Source organism: Berghia stephanieae, chromosome 1 (assembly GCF_034508935.2).
Source record: "Berghia stephanieae isolate SIO BIC M18660-M18661 chromosome 1, UCSD_Bste_1.3, whole genome shotgun sequence".
NCBI classification, from domain to species: domain Eukaryota; kingdom Metazoa; phylum Mollusca; class Gastropoda; order Nudibranchia; family Aeolidiidae; genus Berghia; species Berghia stephanieae.
The window spans coordinates 140,813,305-140,830,016 of record NC_088360.1 but is presented as its reverse complement, the minus strand read 5'-3'; the positions used below and the strand labels follow the sequence as shown (position 1 = coordinate 140,830,016).

Sequence of the window (16,712 nt, the reverse complement as noted above, 5' to 3'; positions counted from 1 at the left end):
GTTATTTTATTCCATCGTATTGTCATATCATTCTCGTTGTGTTACCGTCCCACTTGGAAACGATCTTGTATCTTGTATAAAAAAAGATGATTTGATAATGCTCGTATAATGATTGCTACCATTATATTATTTTCTCTTCTTTTTTTATGTTGTTGTTGTTTGTTTAGATCTATATTGTGTATTGTTTTAAGAATATTATATAAACTGCCTGGAGCCTGTGACCATCTCTTGTCGACTTAGGAAGTCTGGTCTAGCTTCTTATATCTCCTACCCCCACCTTCATACATTTCTTTCTGTGTTATAGAATGAGACTTTTTGGCTTATTCTAGGCCGTAACTTGGAGCTATTGCTGAGAGTGAGGAAGACATGTTACTGCTTCTCAGTAATGTAAGAGGGATACTATTTTTCTTCTTTCAGAACTTCTCTTAGTCACTAATTAATTATTGTGGTACCCTTTTGAATGCATCCTTTTTGGTTGAAATCTAATGCTTGTACATATTTGGATGGGATAGATGGGGCTTTTAAGAAGTCTAACTAGACACAGTCATGGCCATAGATAGTCATATTTCTGGGGCGTTGTAATCCTGAACTGTCCTTATTTTAAAAATAAATGTCTGTATCGTCATTTTTCTTTTTCCATGTGATTAAACATGTTTTGAGTAACTCTAATTTCAATTTTTAGAAAAATTATACCATATTCAAGAATCTCTTTAAGTGGTCAATGTCAGGGGGTAGTGAAATATGTCTTTCTGGGTGGGATTCCTGACCTCCCATGTGGGCAGGGAGGTACTTACTGTGTCTTATATCTGTTTTCCAACTTGCTTTCTGTCTTTGTCTTGGAAAGAGATTACTTGGTTTTGTCCTGGCCCTGGCTGGGAGAGAAACAGTCTAGTTAAAAATAATATAACAGTATAATTAGTTTTGGGAGATGATATTTTTTCCCTTGTAAATCACCTCTGATATGCACTGTTAAGTATTTTCTTTTGTTTACATATTATGATTTGTAACCATTTGAGTGTATTCCTCTTAATGGGGACCTGTGCTTGTGTCTGGATGAGACTTTTAGGTGATCTCAAACTAAGTACTTTGATAGTTTGCTCTTGGAATCTACATCTGCTTCCTAGTTGAACCAATTCCCCTTTGTCTTACCTTTTCTTGGGTACCTTGATTGTAATTCTAAATCTGTTTACTTATCCCATTTTCTTCCTTTTTACTGGTGCTGTGTTGCGCTTGTTTTGCAAGCACTTTAAAACCTTTAAAAACAAAAACTTATCTTTAGCATACTTCTAAAAATTATGACCTGTTCTTATTTTATGTAGATGTACAGAGCTGTCATATGCATTTTTTTGCGGCCGCAAATATCATGGCAATCCACAATTTTTGGCAAATTTCCAAAAATTGGCAAATCGTGGCAAATTTTGGGAAACTTGGCAAATCGCGTGGCAAATTTTGGAGAAAAAAAAAGAAGCGAAAACAAAATAACGAAAAAAAAAGTGCGAAGCTTGAGAAATGTTGCAGCTTTGCCTGGGCCCACAGAACTCTGTGCCTTGGCCCAAACCAAGGGAAGCTACTCTCTGTGGATAATGATCCTTTAAAATCTTTGTAACAACGCTATTCACAGTCATTTCATTAAATTAATAAATGTAGCTTCTTAAATGTAATAAATGTCTTTTATATATTTTTTTTTTCTGTATCGCGTGTTAATTTTTACTGAAATGCTTAGTTCTCCTCTGCAAATTTTTTGGCAAATTTTAGGTCCCAATTTGGCAAAAAATGCAGATGACAGACAGAGGTGTTAATGATTTTTGTGGACTTCAACATGATATGGACAATTCTCAAATGGAAGTGACGGTATAGAGTTATCTGACTAGTAAAACAATAACGCATACAGTGGTAATCAGATTAGACCAGCAGGGAGCCATTAGGAGCTTTGATACAGCACTCAAAACCATCTTGCGTACCATGTTGTATCAGAGGTTGACTCACACCAATGAATGTGTAATGTTTACAGTTCATAATCTTTTTTAGGATAGTGAGAGCGATTATCTCTGTCTAATATCAAATATTGTGGAGTCAACTGCTTTCCTGGGTGGGGATCCTGACCTCCCATTGTGGGCAGGGGGTTACATACTGTGTCTTCTATCCCCTTATGTCTGTTTTCCAACATGCTTTCTGTCTTTGTCTTGGCATGAGATTACTTGGTTTTGTCCTGGCCCTGGCCGGAGTCCTAGATGAGAGGGAAACAGTCAAATGCATAGTTATTGTTTTGGGAGATGATATTTTTTTCCTTGTAAATCATCTCTCTGTTATGTATTATTATTTTTATTTTGAATGTATAATGTAAGCATTTGAGTGTATTCCTCTTTGTTGGATTTTGTGCTTGTGCCTGGATGAGACTTGTAGGTGATTTCAAACTAAGTACATTGGTGGTATGCTCTTGGAATCTACATCTGATCCCTATTTGTTCTCAGTTCCCCTTTGTCTTACTTTTTCTTGGGTGCTTTAATTGTAATTCTAGAACTTTTTACTATCCCATTTTCTTCCTTTTTACTGGCGCTGATATAACCTGAATGTGTTGCAAGCGCCGTAAAACCCTTAAAAACAAAAAACAAAATTGGAATCTACATCTGATCCCTATTTGTTCCCAGTTCTCCTATGTCTTACTTTTTCTTGTGTGCTGTATTTGTAATTCTAGAACTTTTTACTATCCCATTTTCTTCCTTTTTACTGGCGCTGATATAACCTAAATGTGTTGCAAGCGCCGTAAAACCCTTAAAAACAAAACAAACAACTGCTTTCCTGTCTAATATCAAATATTGTGGAGTCAACTGCTTTCCGTGGAAATAGATGAGGAATTAAAAAACAAAAAAAAACAAACGAATAACACTGTTATTATCTATTCGTCATTCAATTATATATTTTTTCTAATTGGGTTCTATCAACCCTACCTTATGCTTAAATTATTCTTTTTTTTTTTTTGTAAACACTGATGTAATTCAAAAATGGTTGCAATCAGTATTTAAATAATTTTTTTTATCTAAAGAAAACTTTCACACTTTTCATACTCCTTCCACTTAATTTCCCAATTTTTTTTTTTTTTGACTCCTTCCATTTAGAATTTCAATAAATATAACATGGTCTTATTTTTCACCATCTCCCTGTCAATCGCAAATTATGAATATTTGAAATTTGTAGCTGTAGCTGGTCAGTAGTATTCAAGATGTTTATTTTATTTTATACCATTTGCATTAATCGTTTAATCAAAATACACGACAATAGTTGTAGCAATAGAAGTTGCCTTATATTGAGTTTTAGTACCTAGTTGTTGTCGCTCTTGTCGTGAATGTCATTTTGTTCATGTGATATGTAATTATTTAAAGCAGCATGTAACTTATATCAGTGATGATACTTTTCCGCGGATCCGCGGAAATCCGCAGTTTTCTTTCCTTTCCTCGGTTTTCCTCTTGTTTGATCAAGCAGTTGTAAAGGCGGAAACAAAAAAGCAAGCAAAGGCAGTCCGGGAGAAGGCAATTAAAACAGCCTATAAGCTTCATATAAAGAAGCACTCCAAACAGGTTGGGCCCCCACCTAGAAAGAGGCTCAAAACACACGAGTACTCTTCAAGTACTCAAAAGAAGTCATCCTGCCTACTTTCCTGTGGTGCAAGAATGTTCTAGGTGAGTTTTCCGTTTTTCCGAGACTTTTCCTCCTTTTTGACTTTTTGTGAGTATCATCACTGTTATATAATGACATATTTGGCCCCAAGAAGTAGGAATAGTGTTAGAATAGTGATGGAATTATTTTTTTTTCATTTTATGGAACATCTGTTCATAACAAAAATTGGACACAGTGCACATCAATTAGACACATGCGGGCTTTTCATAATTTGAGGAATCACGAGTCAGTGATATGTGACCATTCATATTATTCAGGTATTATACTGGATGCTGAAAATCTAATATTAAGTCTGAACAGTAAGGTTTTGATTAGGTAAGATGTTTTAATGGAGAATGAAAATATGTAGTTGTGCACCCAAAAAAAAAAAATTATTCTGACGTAACGAATGAGAAAATATCTGTAAATTATACAAAAATTTGTATGACTGAGGACTCGTGGTGGTAATCGCCATAGGGGAACTTGGAGAAGGTCGGTGGAAAGAGAAAAGACATCCTTCGGTTGGACCTGGGGTGAGGTTCGAAAATTGGCGGAAGACAGAATCACTGGCACTCCTTACTGTTGACCTTATGTGTTTTTGAAACACCGAAGAGGAGTAAGTAAGTGAGGACTCGTGGTAACAGAGTGGTGTCGTAATACCTACATACTATCAGTATCATTTTTATTTTCAGTTTGGCTGTACTGCAAGAAATCTCTATTATGTTTGGTTGGTGCTTGACTTTATTTAAAAGGGAAAGACCACTGGAGACTTGATAAGATCAGTGGAAAGAGAAAAGACATCCTTCTGTTGGACCTGGGGTGAGGTTCGAACATTGGCAGAAGATAGAAGTCACTGGCAATCCTTACTGTCGACCTGATTTGTTTATGAACCACTGAAGAGGAGTAGATCTAAGTAAGGACTTGTGATGTCATAGTACCTACTGTGTCGTTTTTATTTTCAATCTGGCTGTTCTGCGAGAAATCTCTATTCTGTTTGGTTGGTGCTTGACTTTATTTATTTACCTTGAAAATTTAAATATATATCTGACTGTGATTGAATTTTTCTGTGCTGTGTATCAAAAGAAATCAGGGTGTAGGACTTTGTCGTGTGTTGTTTCATGCTTATGAATAATTATTATGTATTTATTAACTTTTTTTTACCAATGATGTTGCATTAAAAATGGAAAATGGTGCATTTTATGTGTGTGTCTTGCTTTCTTGTGAAAAAAATGTTTGCAGTGGGAAGGATGGATTTAAATTTAATCAAATTGGGGATTTTCTCAGTATTTTATCCCTTGAAATCATTTGTCCCACTGGGTTGGTCAATTCTTGCTCTGGGTGGGGTTGCTGGCCTCCCATAGTGGGCAGGGAGGTACTTACTGCGTCTTCTATCCCGCTATATCTGTTTTCCAACTTTCTGTCTTTGTCTTGGAATGAGATTGCTTGGTTTTGTCAGGGCCCTGGCTGAGAGGAAAACAGTCAAATGTATATTTAGTTTTAGGATATTTTTTCGTCGTAAATCATCTCTGTTATGCACTGTATTATGTTTTGTTTAAATATTTTATATGATTATTTGCAAACAATTGAGTGTATTCCTGTGCTTGTGTCTGGATGAGACTTTTACTTTTAGTTGATCTCAAACTAAGTACTTTGATAGTGCGCTCTTGGAATCTATATCCATTTCCTATTTGAACCAATTCCCCATTATCTTACTCTTACCTTTTTTTGGGTGCTTTAATTGTAATTCTAGAACTTTTTACAATCCCATTTTCTTCCTTTTTACTGATGCTGATATGGCCTAAATGTGTTGCAAGCACTGTAAAACCCTTAAAAACAAACAAGATAGGAACCTGCAGGTTTGAAGAAGAGTGTTGTATCACAAGATCGCAAAGCTGCACCTGGGTGTGGTTTTTTTTACCTCCCATACTGCGCAGCAGGTTTGCCAATTCAGGAGGCAAAAATTGGTCTAGTAGTATGACAATGATACTCTCTTTCGGATCAGAAGGTCCTGGGTTTGAGCCTCGCTCATGCATAGTTGAGTCCTTGGAAAAGGCTCTTTACTCGCATTCTCTCCCCGTACTCGGGGGTGTAAAATGAGAACCTGGACGTTACCAGCGTTGTGATATCGCCTAACAGACGTCATGTCTCGTTCCACATGATACTGTTGGCCAGGGACCCTTGTAAAGAGCATGTTTAGTGGATATTGCGCAATATAAAAGCTCAATTTTAAAATAATAAAATTTCTGAGTGCTGAACTCCAGTAAAAAGACATTAGGTACTTACTTATTTCCGTTTAGTAGGTGATTGGAAAATATACTGAGGGTTTATAACATATTGAATTCCCTAAATATATGGAAAATTAGCACACTTGGGGCAGGGAGGTCACTTACTGTGTATTCTTCTATCCCCCTAAAGCTGTTTTCCAACTTGCTTTCTATCTTTGTCTTTGAATAAGATTTTAGTTTTGTCCTGGCCGATCCCTTTCCTGGGAGGGCTACAGTCAAATATATAGTAATAGTTTAAGGAGTTGATATTTTTTTCCTTGTAGATCATCTCTCTGTTGCATACTGTTATATTTTTTATTTATAATGATTTGTAAAGATTGAGTATTAGTGCGTATTCCTCTTAGGGAGCGTTCACATATTACGTCATCAGCTAGGGGGGGAGGGGGGGTCTACCAAATGTTGACATGTGTTGACATGGGGGGGGGGGGGGGGGGTCAGACCCAAGATGATGTCATCAAAACATAGGCAAATTAAGCCTATTTCAAAGTTTGTTCCTTTCAAAACAGCTAAAGATAAATTGCTATGATGAGTATTGCCCATCTCTCAAGAAACAAAATGGGAAAGGGGTATCACTTCTCAAAAGGCGAACTTGCCCTAAATGTTCATTGTATCACTCCTCGATCACAGCAATGAAAGACCATTCACGAAAATGCGGCATACATGAAGAACAGCAAATGGGAGAAAATTATGACGATGAAGATGAAATTGATGATACTATTTATAGTGCATTGCCAGAGGTCCAAGGCAGAAACATTTTTGAATCAATTAATTTTATGTTTGGAAATTGAAACAGAAATTCATTCCACTAAAAGACTAATATGCTATAAAATAATTTGCCTCCTATACTATTTTAAATTACACTTTCTGAATTTTTTTAAATAGCACCTGCACCAAGTAGCCTAATTTAAATAATGTTTGTTAGATTTTATCTTTGCAAATTTAAATTTTATGTCCCCATTGTATCGTAAAACATAAATTATCAACAGTTTCTGAAATTAATAAAATGTCTGAATGTGTTTTATCAAACGTTGATAATCAATGTTTATGGTTTGAAAAACGAATAATAAATATTGTGAAATTAAAGTTATCTTTTAGTTTTTATTAAATTAGATGACGTCATCATCTGTTGGGGGGGGGGGGGGGTCAGGTCAATGATGACAAGTGATGACTTGGGGGAGGGGGGGGGGGTCTAAAAAGGGGAAATTTTTGATGACGTAATATGTGAACGCTCCCTTAGTGTGATCCTGTGCTTAAGCTTGGATGAGACTTTTAGATGGTCATTGCTTTTCTGCACACATCACATTAGTGCACGCTATTCCTGAGTGATGGAATTTTCTTCTATATATGAATTTCTCCATAACTAACTGCACGCAAGGTATGGATAACTGCACACTCTGCTTCGACCATCTTCTAATTTTCCCATCCAATATTTTTACAACCAGTGTAAATCAATGGCAATGCACTTTCACACGTCACATGCGATAGTGCCATTAAGTTGTTACGAAGACTAATTACGTGTTACCATACAGTGAATTCTCGTCATTCACCAGGCCAGGTGAGGTGTCATAATCCCTTAAGAGTTTACATCACTTGTGTAATATAAGTCTTCATAACCGCACGCTCTTTGTCTAAATTTTCTACTTTTCCCATCAGATTTTTGTTTTTTAACCAGTGTAAATCAATGACAATGGAAACACACTTTCACACATCATAAATTATCGTAGATGTGCGATATCAGTAATTAACATTAGAGTGTCATCAAATTGGACAGCAAAGGCATGTCAATGAGCTCCTCTATTTAATTTTGACGAGCTAAACAAAGTAAATTGCTTGATTTATAGTATAGAATTCATTTTTTTAAATTCTGACAATCCTTTGTCGTTTCATTTGATGTGTTTAATCCATGATTTGTTGACATCCTTAAATTCAGTAAGAATAGTCTCCCTTTACATATAGGATTACTGCACACTTTTCAGCTCTCCCAAGCACCGTGCAGAAAAATGATGACTACTAGAATGCTGTTGAGTCTACATCTACTTTGTCTTATCTTTTCTTGGGCGCTTTTAATTGTAAATCTAGAATTTTTTACTGTCCCATTTTCTTCCTTTTTTCTGGTGCTGAAATGACAAGCGCTGTAAAACCCTAAAAAAAGAAAGATAACAGCTACAGGCCTGAAGACAAGTGTCGTATCACAAGACCACAATGCTGCACAAAAAGCGAGATGATTTGTTTCTAATGTACACAGAATTAGTTACAGTAATTTACAGGGGGGAAAATGTTCAGTGGCTCCAAACAATGTTTAACAAAGCTGGAAATAATAATTAATAATTGCAAATTAAAACAAATCACAGCAATGAATGATATTGTTCACTTTTATTGTATAAATATTTATTTACAAAAATAGAAAAGTAAACAATGAAATACAAATGAAAGCAGATAAATGAGATTATTGTTCTGAAAATAGACTAGTAATAAATTAAGCTTTTAAAAAGTTTCTGGAGGGTACTAACCTCAAACAGAAAAAATGATGATAAAGATTGAAAAAAAAATTTTACAAAGGAAATATGGTTGGTGACTATTTCATTCTATTTTGTTCAATTGTACAAATTTTAATTTAAAAAATACATGAAATTTTAAAAATGGAAATAACACTACAGTACAGTACAACGGATTTGTGAAGTTTTATTTATGACGTGTGTGTGTGTTTGTTTGGGGTTTTTTGGGGTTTTTTTTTTTTGTTTTCTTCAGCCTTTCCATTCCCACGATGTGATCTTAATATTATAGAACATAAATACTATAGTCTATTATCATTGATGTGAAAAAGACTTGAAATTTCCAACTAATTTTGTCATTTTGTCATATCAAAAGATGTGAAAATATAAAGTACTCCTCATAGCATATCAGCTTGGCCATTATTAAACCTATCAATACTTTGCCTTCTCTACCAATACTGCATGCATCCCTCTTCCCTTCCTTTTCTACATAAATAAAATCTAAAACTGGAGAAAAAAATCGGAATTTGGGCATCCCAAAAAAACTCCGAGCGGCAGGTGTGTCCAACTCATAACCTGACAACCTCTCTTTCCCTTTTCAAAAAGACAGAAGTAACAGCAATAAGGCGCAGACTTCATTAAAGCCGAATCGTATAACTATTACAGCTCTCTAGGTCTGAAAAAAGGGCTAGGTCTGCAACTATAGTCTGAAAGTAATGAGATAATAAATTATGATTAAAAAAAAATAAAAATAATAATAATCTATTTCCCATTATTGAGTTACGGTATATAATTTTCTGAACTGACGGTCGAAAACTATTTGCCAGCAATTTAAAGAGAAAATATCAAAATAATAACAGCTTAAAATAATTATTAAAAATTAGATAGACTTATTTGTAAATATTACCTACAAGTACAAACACTTTTTTTTAAATAATAAAATTAAAAAGAAACAAGGTCCAACCGTACTATAAAAATTAAATAAATGAAGATAAAGACTTCACCGCTACCGTGCTTTTAAATCTCAGTCATGCACATTCATGCCTTGACATAAATTTCAATCCACATGTACAATAAGACTTCCTCCTCTGTGAACAGCTCTAATAGGAGCAGAATGGGGAATCACAGCTCTGGAAGAACACGACCTCTCATACTCTCTGGGCTCATAACCATGGAACTGCTTCTGGTACTCTGAACGCCAGTCAACCATATCCCTTGGTGTTGCCGAGGCCAATTTTTCCAAAATATCGTTTGCACTTTGGGCCAATCGTCTATGACGCTCTAGTTGTCTTTTCTTTTCCTCTTCCCTTCTGATTTTGGCTTTGAGAGCTGCACCATATACCTTTAAACATTATTAAAAAAAAGAAAATATACAAAATGACCATCTTTTGTAAGATAAAACAAAAAAATGAAATACACTGATCACATTCTTATCACTAAGAAAAGCTTTTTATTTCAAAATTTTAAAAAGTGTTTCAGATTTATTTATATATGAACATTTTTTTTCCTGTTTCAGTTTTAATTTTAGAAGTTTCCTTTTGTATCAGGTATAGAAGGAAAGAATAGTCAGGTAAAGTTGACCTTCCTGGCCTACAAAGAAAGGTCAAGGTCCCTCAACCTTGAGACAGATTTGGGTCATGAAGGTAACTGAAAATCAGTGTTTTGAAACATGAGCCATCTCTCATATCCAATTGCCTCCATTACAGAAAAGAACTCCAGCTAATATTCTAGGACAAAAAGATACATGGATATTATTAACAACAGAAGGTGGATAGACAATGCTACCAATAGCTCCCAACATCAAGGTTTGAATTGAGCATTTGCTGGAATATTATAAATAGTTTCTAATTCTAATGATAAGCCACTTACATCTGCAGTTGACCTCACATTGTGAGTTCGATGAGTCGTAAAAGTGTTCTCCCTATCACCAGCACCATAGGAAACAAAAGGAGGCCTTTCTTGTGAAATGGGTCTGCACTTTGCACTTGGAACACGCCTCTGTCGGTCAGGTCGTCTCGGTCTGGTACTGATGGGCAGTGATGGGATTTGGTATCCTTTTGGATCCGCTGATTGGCAAAGATCATCTGATTTGGAAAAGATGATGGAGAATAAATTATATCATTTATAAGTATATTTCCATTTTCATGGATTCACAGGCAAGCTTGAAAACCTCAGACAACACCCCTCTATCGCAATAAAGAAAAGATTCTCTTGAACAATGGAAAATTGAAAAAGACCTCCACTTACGTAATACATGACAACAACAACAACCATAGAGTCACTATACTAAATGTACTTCAGAATGATTCATTATAATATGAGATGAGAAGAATGGTAGACTTTAGCTACTTGGTCAGTTAAATTATCTCAACTTTTGAATCAGATGCATTCAAACAAAAACCATGAAAATTATTGTTCAGTCTATGATATATATAATATATATGTGGTGGTTGTAGTAGTGGTGGTGGTAGGGATGATGATGTGTAGGTAGTTGTAGTAGTAATGGTGGTAGGGATGATTATGTGGTGGTGATAGTTGTAGTAGTAGTGGTGGAAGCGATGGTGATGTGGTAGTGGTTGAGATGATGATTTGGTGCAGGTAGTAGTGTGGTGGTGGTTGTAGTAGTAGTGGCAGTGGTGGTAGGGGTGATGATGTAGTCATGGTGGTTTGGATAATGATTTGGTGGAGATAGTAGCAGTGGCGGTGGTAGGGATGACGATGTGGTGGTGGTTGTAATAGTAGTAGTGGTGGTAGGGATGTTGACGTAGTGACTGTGGTGAGTCTTTTTTATTCATATATAAATTTGAAGTAGGCGGAATTGTGATGGTGATTGGGGTAGATGAACCACCATTTATGCGGAAATCTGTGCAGGGGCGGAAGATTCTCATCACTGAAAGACACATCACTTTGGAGCCACGAGATCCTAATAACTTTTTATTACAGAACCTGCCTCATAGGCGAAGGATTGGTACAGTCCCGGGTGTAGTTCAGGTTTTTTCTGACGTTTTGTCCACCCAGACGTGATTGGGTAGCTTGGATAAAAGAATAGCAATCAAACATTTCTGTCCATTTAATGCTACATAAACCTGGATAAACTCCATCTCCACGAGCCTTATGATTCTAAGGACCATATTGGACCACATTTATGAATACAGATCCTTAACTAATCATACAAGATTACCTTTACATCCTTGGGCAGACTGTGATCTGTGTCGTGAGGGCCGAACATGATCGGAACACTTCTTCTTTGAACTGGCCTTCTTTCTCATGTTTGATTTAGACTTCAGTTGTTTTTCATTGTACGTTTCTTTATTGTTAACCGTTGCAGTATTTTCATCACTTTCAGAATGTTTCACCTGTGATTTCTGTTTATCTTCAAACTCTCCAGTCTTGTCTCCATCATGGTAAGGATCATAAACATCTTTTGTTTTAAGATTTGAATCTGCAGCTTCATCTAAAGACATTCTTCCGAGGGTGAGCACGTCTGGTAAATCTTTTGAGTGAACATCCTCCGACTTCTTTTGTTTCTTGAATGCGATGGTCTTTGCCTTGGATGCATCTAAAATCTCAGCCAGTGACTGATATTGAGGTTCAACATTTCCTTTTGTCTCAGCTTTAGAGACGATATTACAGTTTGTGTTTTCATTAGTTTCATCTTCTGAAGAAACAGCTTCATCACTGCCATGGTTGAACCAATTTATTGGAGTATGAATGAACTCCCTGTCACGTCTCTCATGTCGGAAAGTCAAATTTTCTTGGTATATTGACTGATTCTTGGCAATTACAGATGACTTGAACTGATTCTGATACTCAGATTTCTTGAACACCATTGTGACAACATGTGTTTCTGTGACAAAATAGGTAAATAATTGGAATTTATTATAAGATTTTTCTATGAAATATGTTTTTTTAAATGTCATTACATTACATCATATATAATTCTAAGACAGAAAACTAGGATTAACTTGAAATTACTTTTAACAGAAAATTAAAAGAAACTTTATTGTTACCCATGATAATATCAAAATCACGAAAAGTCCCAAATGTCTTTGGCATTGATGATCTGAGATTTACTATTAGAAGACTATAAACCATGGGGCATAATGAGTTAGTAACCAACCAGGTGTATCATCAGAATCTGAATCTTATTGATAGCAAAGTAAGTTAGTCAAATTCTATGAAGTGGCCATTATCATTATCATATTGCAGAAGTAGGATTCAGATCAATGCAGGGTTGCCAATTCAGGAGGCAAAAATTGACTGAACTTTTATGCAAACATATAAACCAACCTCTTTCAAAGTCCTAAACTTCAGTGAAAAAACATGATATATATACTTACTTTTTTTCCCCGTATAGTAGGTGATTGAAAAATATACTGAGGGTTTATAAAATGCTGAATTCCGTAACTATATGGAAAATTGTCAACGACATTGTATTTACTAACAACAATGGACCGTTTTTCTCTAACCTAAAACCGTATATATATCAAAATTTTCAGAAAGAGAACAGTGATCGCGATAATGATGTAACTCAAACTGAAACAAATCCTCAGTTACATTCTTGGTGAATATAGATATGTCTGCAAATATAATAGCAAGATGAGCAATGGGAGAAGTAATACTTGAAAAGAAAATGAGTCACTGCCAAAGGCCAGTCTGTACTTTTTAACTTTGTGTTGGTGTGATGGAATGGACAAAAACTAGATCAAAGCATAAAAATGACGACGAGTTTGCAGTCAAAACTCATGTGCAGAAAAGGTTTCAAGAAGCGAGAACCACCAATGGTTCTCCACCTCGGAACCGGTTCTCAGCTAAGGAACTGTGGGAACGGCTCTTGGGACCAGTCCTCAGCGCGGCACAGTATGCTAGGCCTGCATAGAACTAATTTCCAGCCGATGATTATTGGTGTTATCAATGACAAATTGTCATTTAAGCTTCACAATCTCTAAGAACCTGGATACCCTGGATACCTCTGTATAGAGCTTTTAGACTTGGTGTAGTCTCCTTCACTCCTCCTCATCTATTAATGATTGGACCAATTTTTATAATTGAACTTGTTTCCTAGGGTGTTGCTTATCTCCAACTCTGCTTTGAATTTATTCAAATTTTTTGCTGATACTGTGGTTTCTTGCAGTTTATTCCAGTTATTTACAATTCTAGATGAAAAAAAGTTCCTTCTTTCATTTGTTTTAAAACGTTCTTTTTTCAGTTTCTTGCTGTTTCCTCGTGTCTGAATGTTCTTGTTTGGTTTAAGGAATCCTGCCTCTACCCTGTCTATTCCCTTTACTATTTTATATGTTTGGATCATATCTCCCCTTCTTCTCCTGTAATCTAAGGTCGGGAGATTTAATTCTTTCAATCTCTCACAGTAGGTTTTGTCTTTCAGGTGTGTGATAAGTTTTGTTGCTCTCCTTTGCACTCTTTCCAAACAGTCTTTGTCTCCCTCAAACTTCGGATACCATATGCAGTTAGCATATTCCAGCTTTGATCTAACCATAGTCTTGTAGATGGTAGTCATGTGTTTTGTTTTCAGATTCTTGAAATTTCTTTTCACTATTCCGAGTGTTTTACTAGCCTTAGATTGAACATCTTGAATTTGCTTCTTGAAGTTTAGCTTCCTATCAATAAATACTCCTAGGTCTTTTTCCCCATTGGATTTCTGCAGGGGTTTTTCTTTCATTATATAGTTTGCTTCTCTGTTGTTTTTTCCTAGGTGAAGAACTGCACATTTATCTACATTGAACTCCATCTGCCATATTTCAGACCATTCTTCAAGCTTTTTCAAATCTTGTTGTAAGGTGTTTCTTTCTTCTTCTGTATTAGCTACTCCATAGAGCTTAGTATCATCGGCAAAGATTTTACATTTAGATGATAGATTGTCTGGCAAGTCATTGATATAAATCAGGAAGAGAACTGGTCCCAGTACACTTCCTTGTGGAACTCCACTTGTTACCAGTCTCTCCGTTGATGCTGTTCCATTCACTATCACTTTTTGTCTTCTATCTTTGAGGAAATCTCGGACCCATTTGACTGTCTGATCATTAATTTGATACTGTTCCAATTTCCTGATTAGGCGCCAGTGTGGAACTTTGTCAAATGCCTTTCTGAAGTCGAGGTATATGACATCTAAATTGTTGCCTAATTCCAGGTCTCTCGTCCAGTCATCCATTGTTTCAAGTAGGTTTGTTACTGTAGACCTTCCCGCCATGAAACCATGTTGATCTTTGCTGAATAGTTTGTTCTTGGTCATATGATCAACCATTTCTTCTCTAATCAGCTGTTCCATGAGCTTGCAGACGACAGATGTCAGGCTCACTGGTCTGTAGTTTTCTGGATTTTTTCTGTCTCCCTTCTTGAATATGGCTGTGACGTTAGCTTCTTTCCATTCCCTTGGTAGTCTTCCTTCTTTCATCGACTGGTTAAATATCTTGGTTAGGGGTTCTACTAGCTGCTCTGCTAAGTTTTTTAGGATGTAAGGATGAAGTTTGTCAGGTCCAGGTGATTTACTCTCCTTTAGGTTTTGTAGTCTCTTCATTACTCTCTCTTCAGTAATCGGCCATTGTGTAGTATCTATATTACTTCTTTTAGCAATATCTGGCAAGTTTTTCTGGTTCTCCACTGTAAAGACACTTGCAAAGAAGAGATTTAGCACCTCTGCCTTGTCTTCATCTTCAGATGCCCAAGTGCCATCTTCTTTTTTTATGTCACAGATTCCCTGTCTTGTCTTCATTTTACTGTTTACATAACTCCAGAATACTTTAGGATTTTCTTTCGTTTCCTCTGCTATCTTGTTCTCATACTTTTGATGCGCTTGTCGGACTATTTTAGTAGTTGCGTTTCTCACTCTTTTGTATTTGTCCCAATCCTCTTCCTTTTTGCTTCTAGAGTATCTTCTATTTACTGCCTTCTTCTTCCGTAATGCCTCTCTCACTTCCTGCATCATCCAAGGTTGATTTCTTCTCCCAACCCGGTTCCCTCTGCTTTTCGGGATGTTTTTCTCGAAGCATTGGTTAAGTACTCTGGTAAATCTACTCCAGTTGTTTCCTACGGTGTCCTCGATTAGTATTTCCTCCCATTTGATATGCCCCAGTTCCTCTTTCATACTCTCTAGATCAGCCTTCCTATATCTGAGTGTCAGTTTTCATCTACAGTCTCTGATGTCGCCCTCAGTTTTAGGAATATGGTCGCATGGTCGCTTTTTCCCAGTGGGTGGCTCAGTCTTAGGTCATTATGTCATTTTCTTCCTCCATCAATATCAAGTCCAATACGTTGGGCTTCTGGTTTTTTCTCTGTCTTGTGGGTTCTTTTATTATCTGTTGTAGGTAGCAATCTTCAATGGTTTCTATGAAACTTTCCTCCAGGCTTCCCTCTTTTGGTTCGTCCATCCCTTTCCACTCCAGTTCCGGCATGTTGAAGTCTCCCATAATAATTATCTCTGAATGCTTTTTTTGTGATGCTCTCCTTATCATCTCCAACATTCTCTCATTATTTTCTCCTGTGCTATTTGGGCTCCGATAAATCACTCCTACTAGTATCTGACTTTGTCCAGTTACTCCAATCGAGCACCAAGCGCTCTCCCTAAAGTCGTGATCTGTGAGTTCCTCTATGGGGTTAACCTTGAGGTTCTCCCTCACCAATAAGTATCTCCTCTGCCGGAAGTTTCAAAATCTCTGCTAGCTATTATAGTGTATCCTTCAATACCTAACTCTGCTATGGTTGGGTGTGTTGTTGCATTCTTTGGGTTAGCTTCTGTTATTGCTATCACATCTGGATCTTCTTCTTCTGCCATAGCCTTTAGCTCCTCTCTCTTATTCATCACACTGTCTGCGTTCGTGTACATGAACTTCAGAGTATTTTTCATATTCACGTGCTGCCCTCCTTATCATTTACTGGTACTTCTCTTTTTTGAATTTTCTTGTTGTCTTCGAGTCCTTGCTCAGAAACATTTTGGGCAATTGGACTGACACGTTTCCAATATAGTCATTCCTCATCCCAGTCCCAGTCATTTCCTCCAACATTGCTGTCTCTCTATCTTATTTGTTCACTAAACTTTTCCCTGAAAATGACCCTTTTCTTATATATGACCACATCTTCCCCTGCTTCTCGTCTTCTCTTCAGCTCCTCTCTTAACTCCTTGGCCTGCTCTCTTTGCATAATTGTTTGGTCAGCTCCAATATACACCTTCTGTAAGCATTCCCGTTTATGGTCTTTCAACTGTTTGCTGTTCCTAAGAGCAGTTTTACGCTGATCCGTTGACATCAGACTTATTTTCATGGGTCTT

The 16,712-nt window shown here is 36.5% G+C and overlaps 1 protein-coding gene across 1 annotated transcript in view; it reads right to left on the bottom strand.

The window, feature by feature from the left end:
• Nucleotides 1-8,293: 8,293 nt before the first annotated feature.
• LOC144963368 (uncharacterized) overlaps nt 8,294-16,712 on the bottom strand; it is a 10,370-nt gene continuing 1,951 nt past the window's right edge. The window contains exons 2-4 of the mRNA XM_078897332.1: nt 11,613-12,278; nt 10,301-10,515; nt 8,294-9,773 (exon numbers count right to left, since the gene is read on the bottom strand). Coding sequence (XP_078753458.1) covers nt 9,489-9,773; nt 10,301-10,515; nt 11,613-12,261 — 1,149 coding nt within the window. The 5' untranslated portion in view covers nt 12,262-12,278 and the 3' untranslated portion in view covers nt 8,294-9,488. The remainder of the gene's footprint in view (nt 9,774-10,300; nt 10,516-11,612; nt 12,279-16,712) is intronic.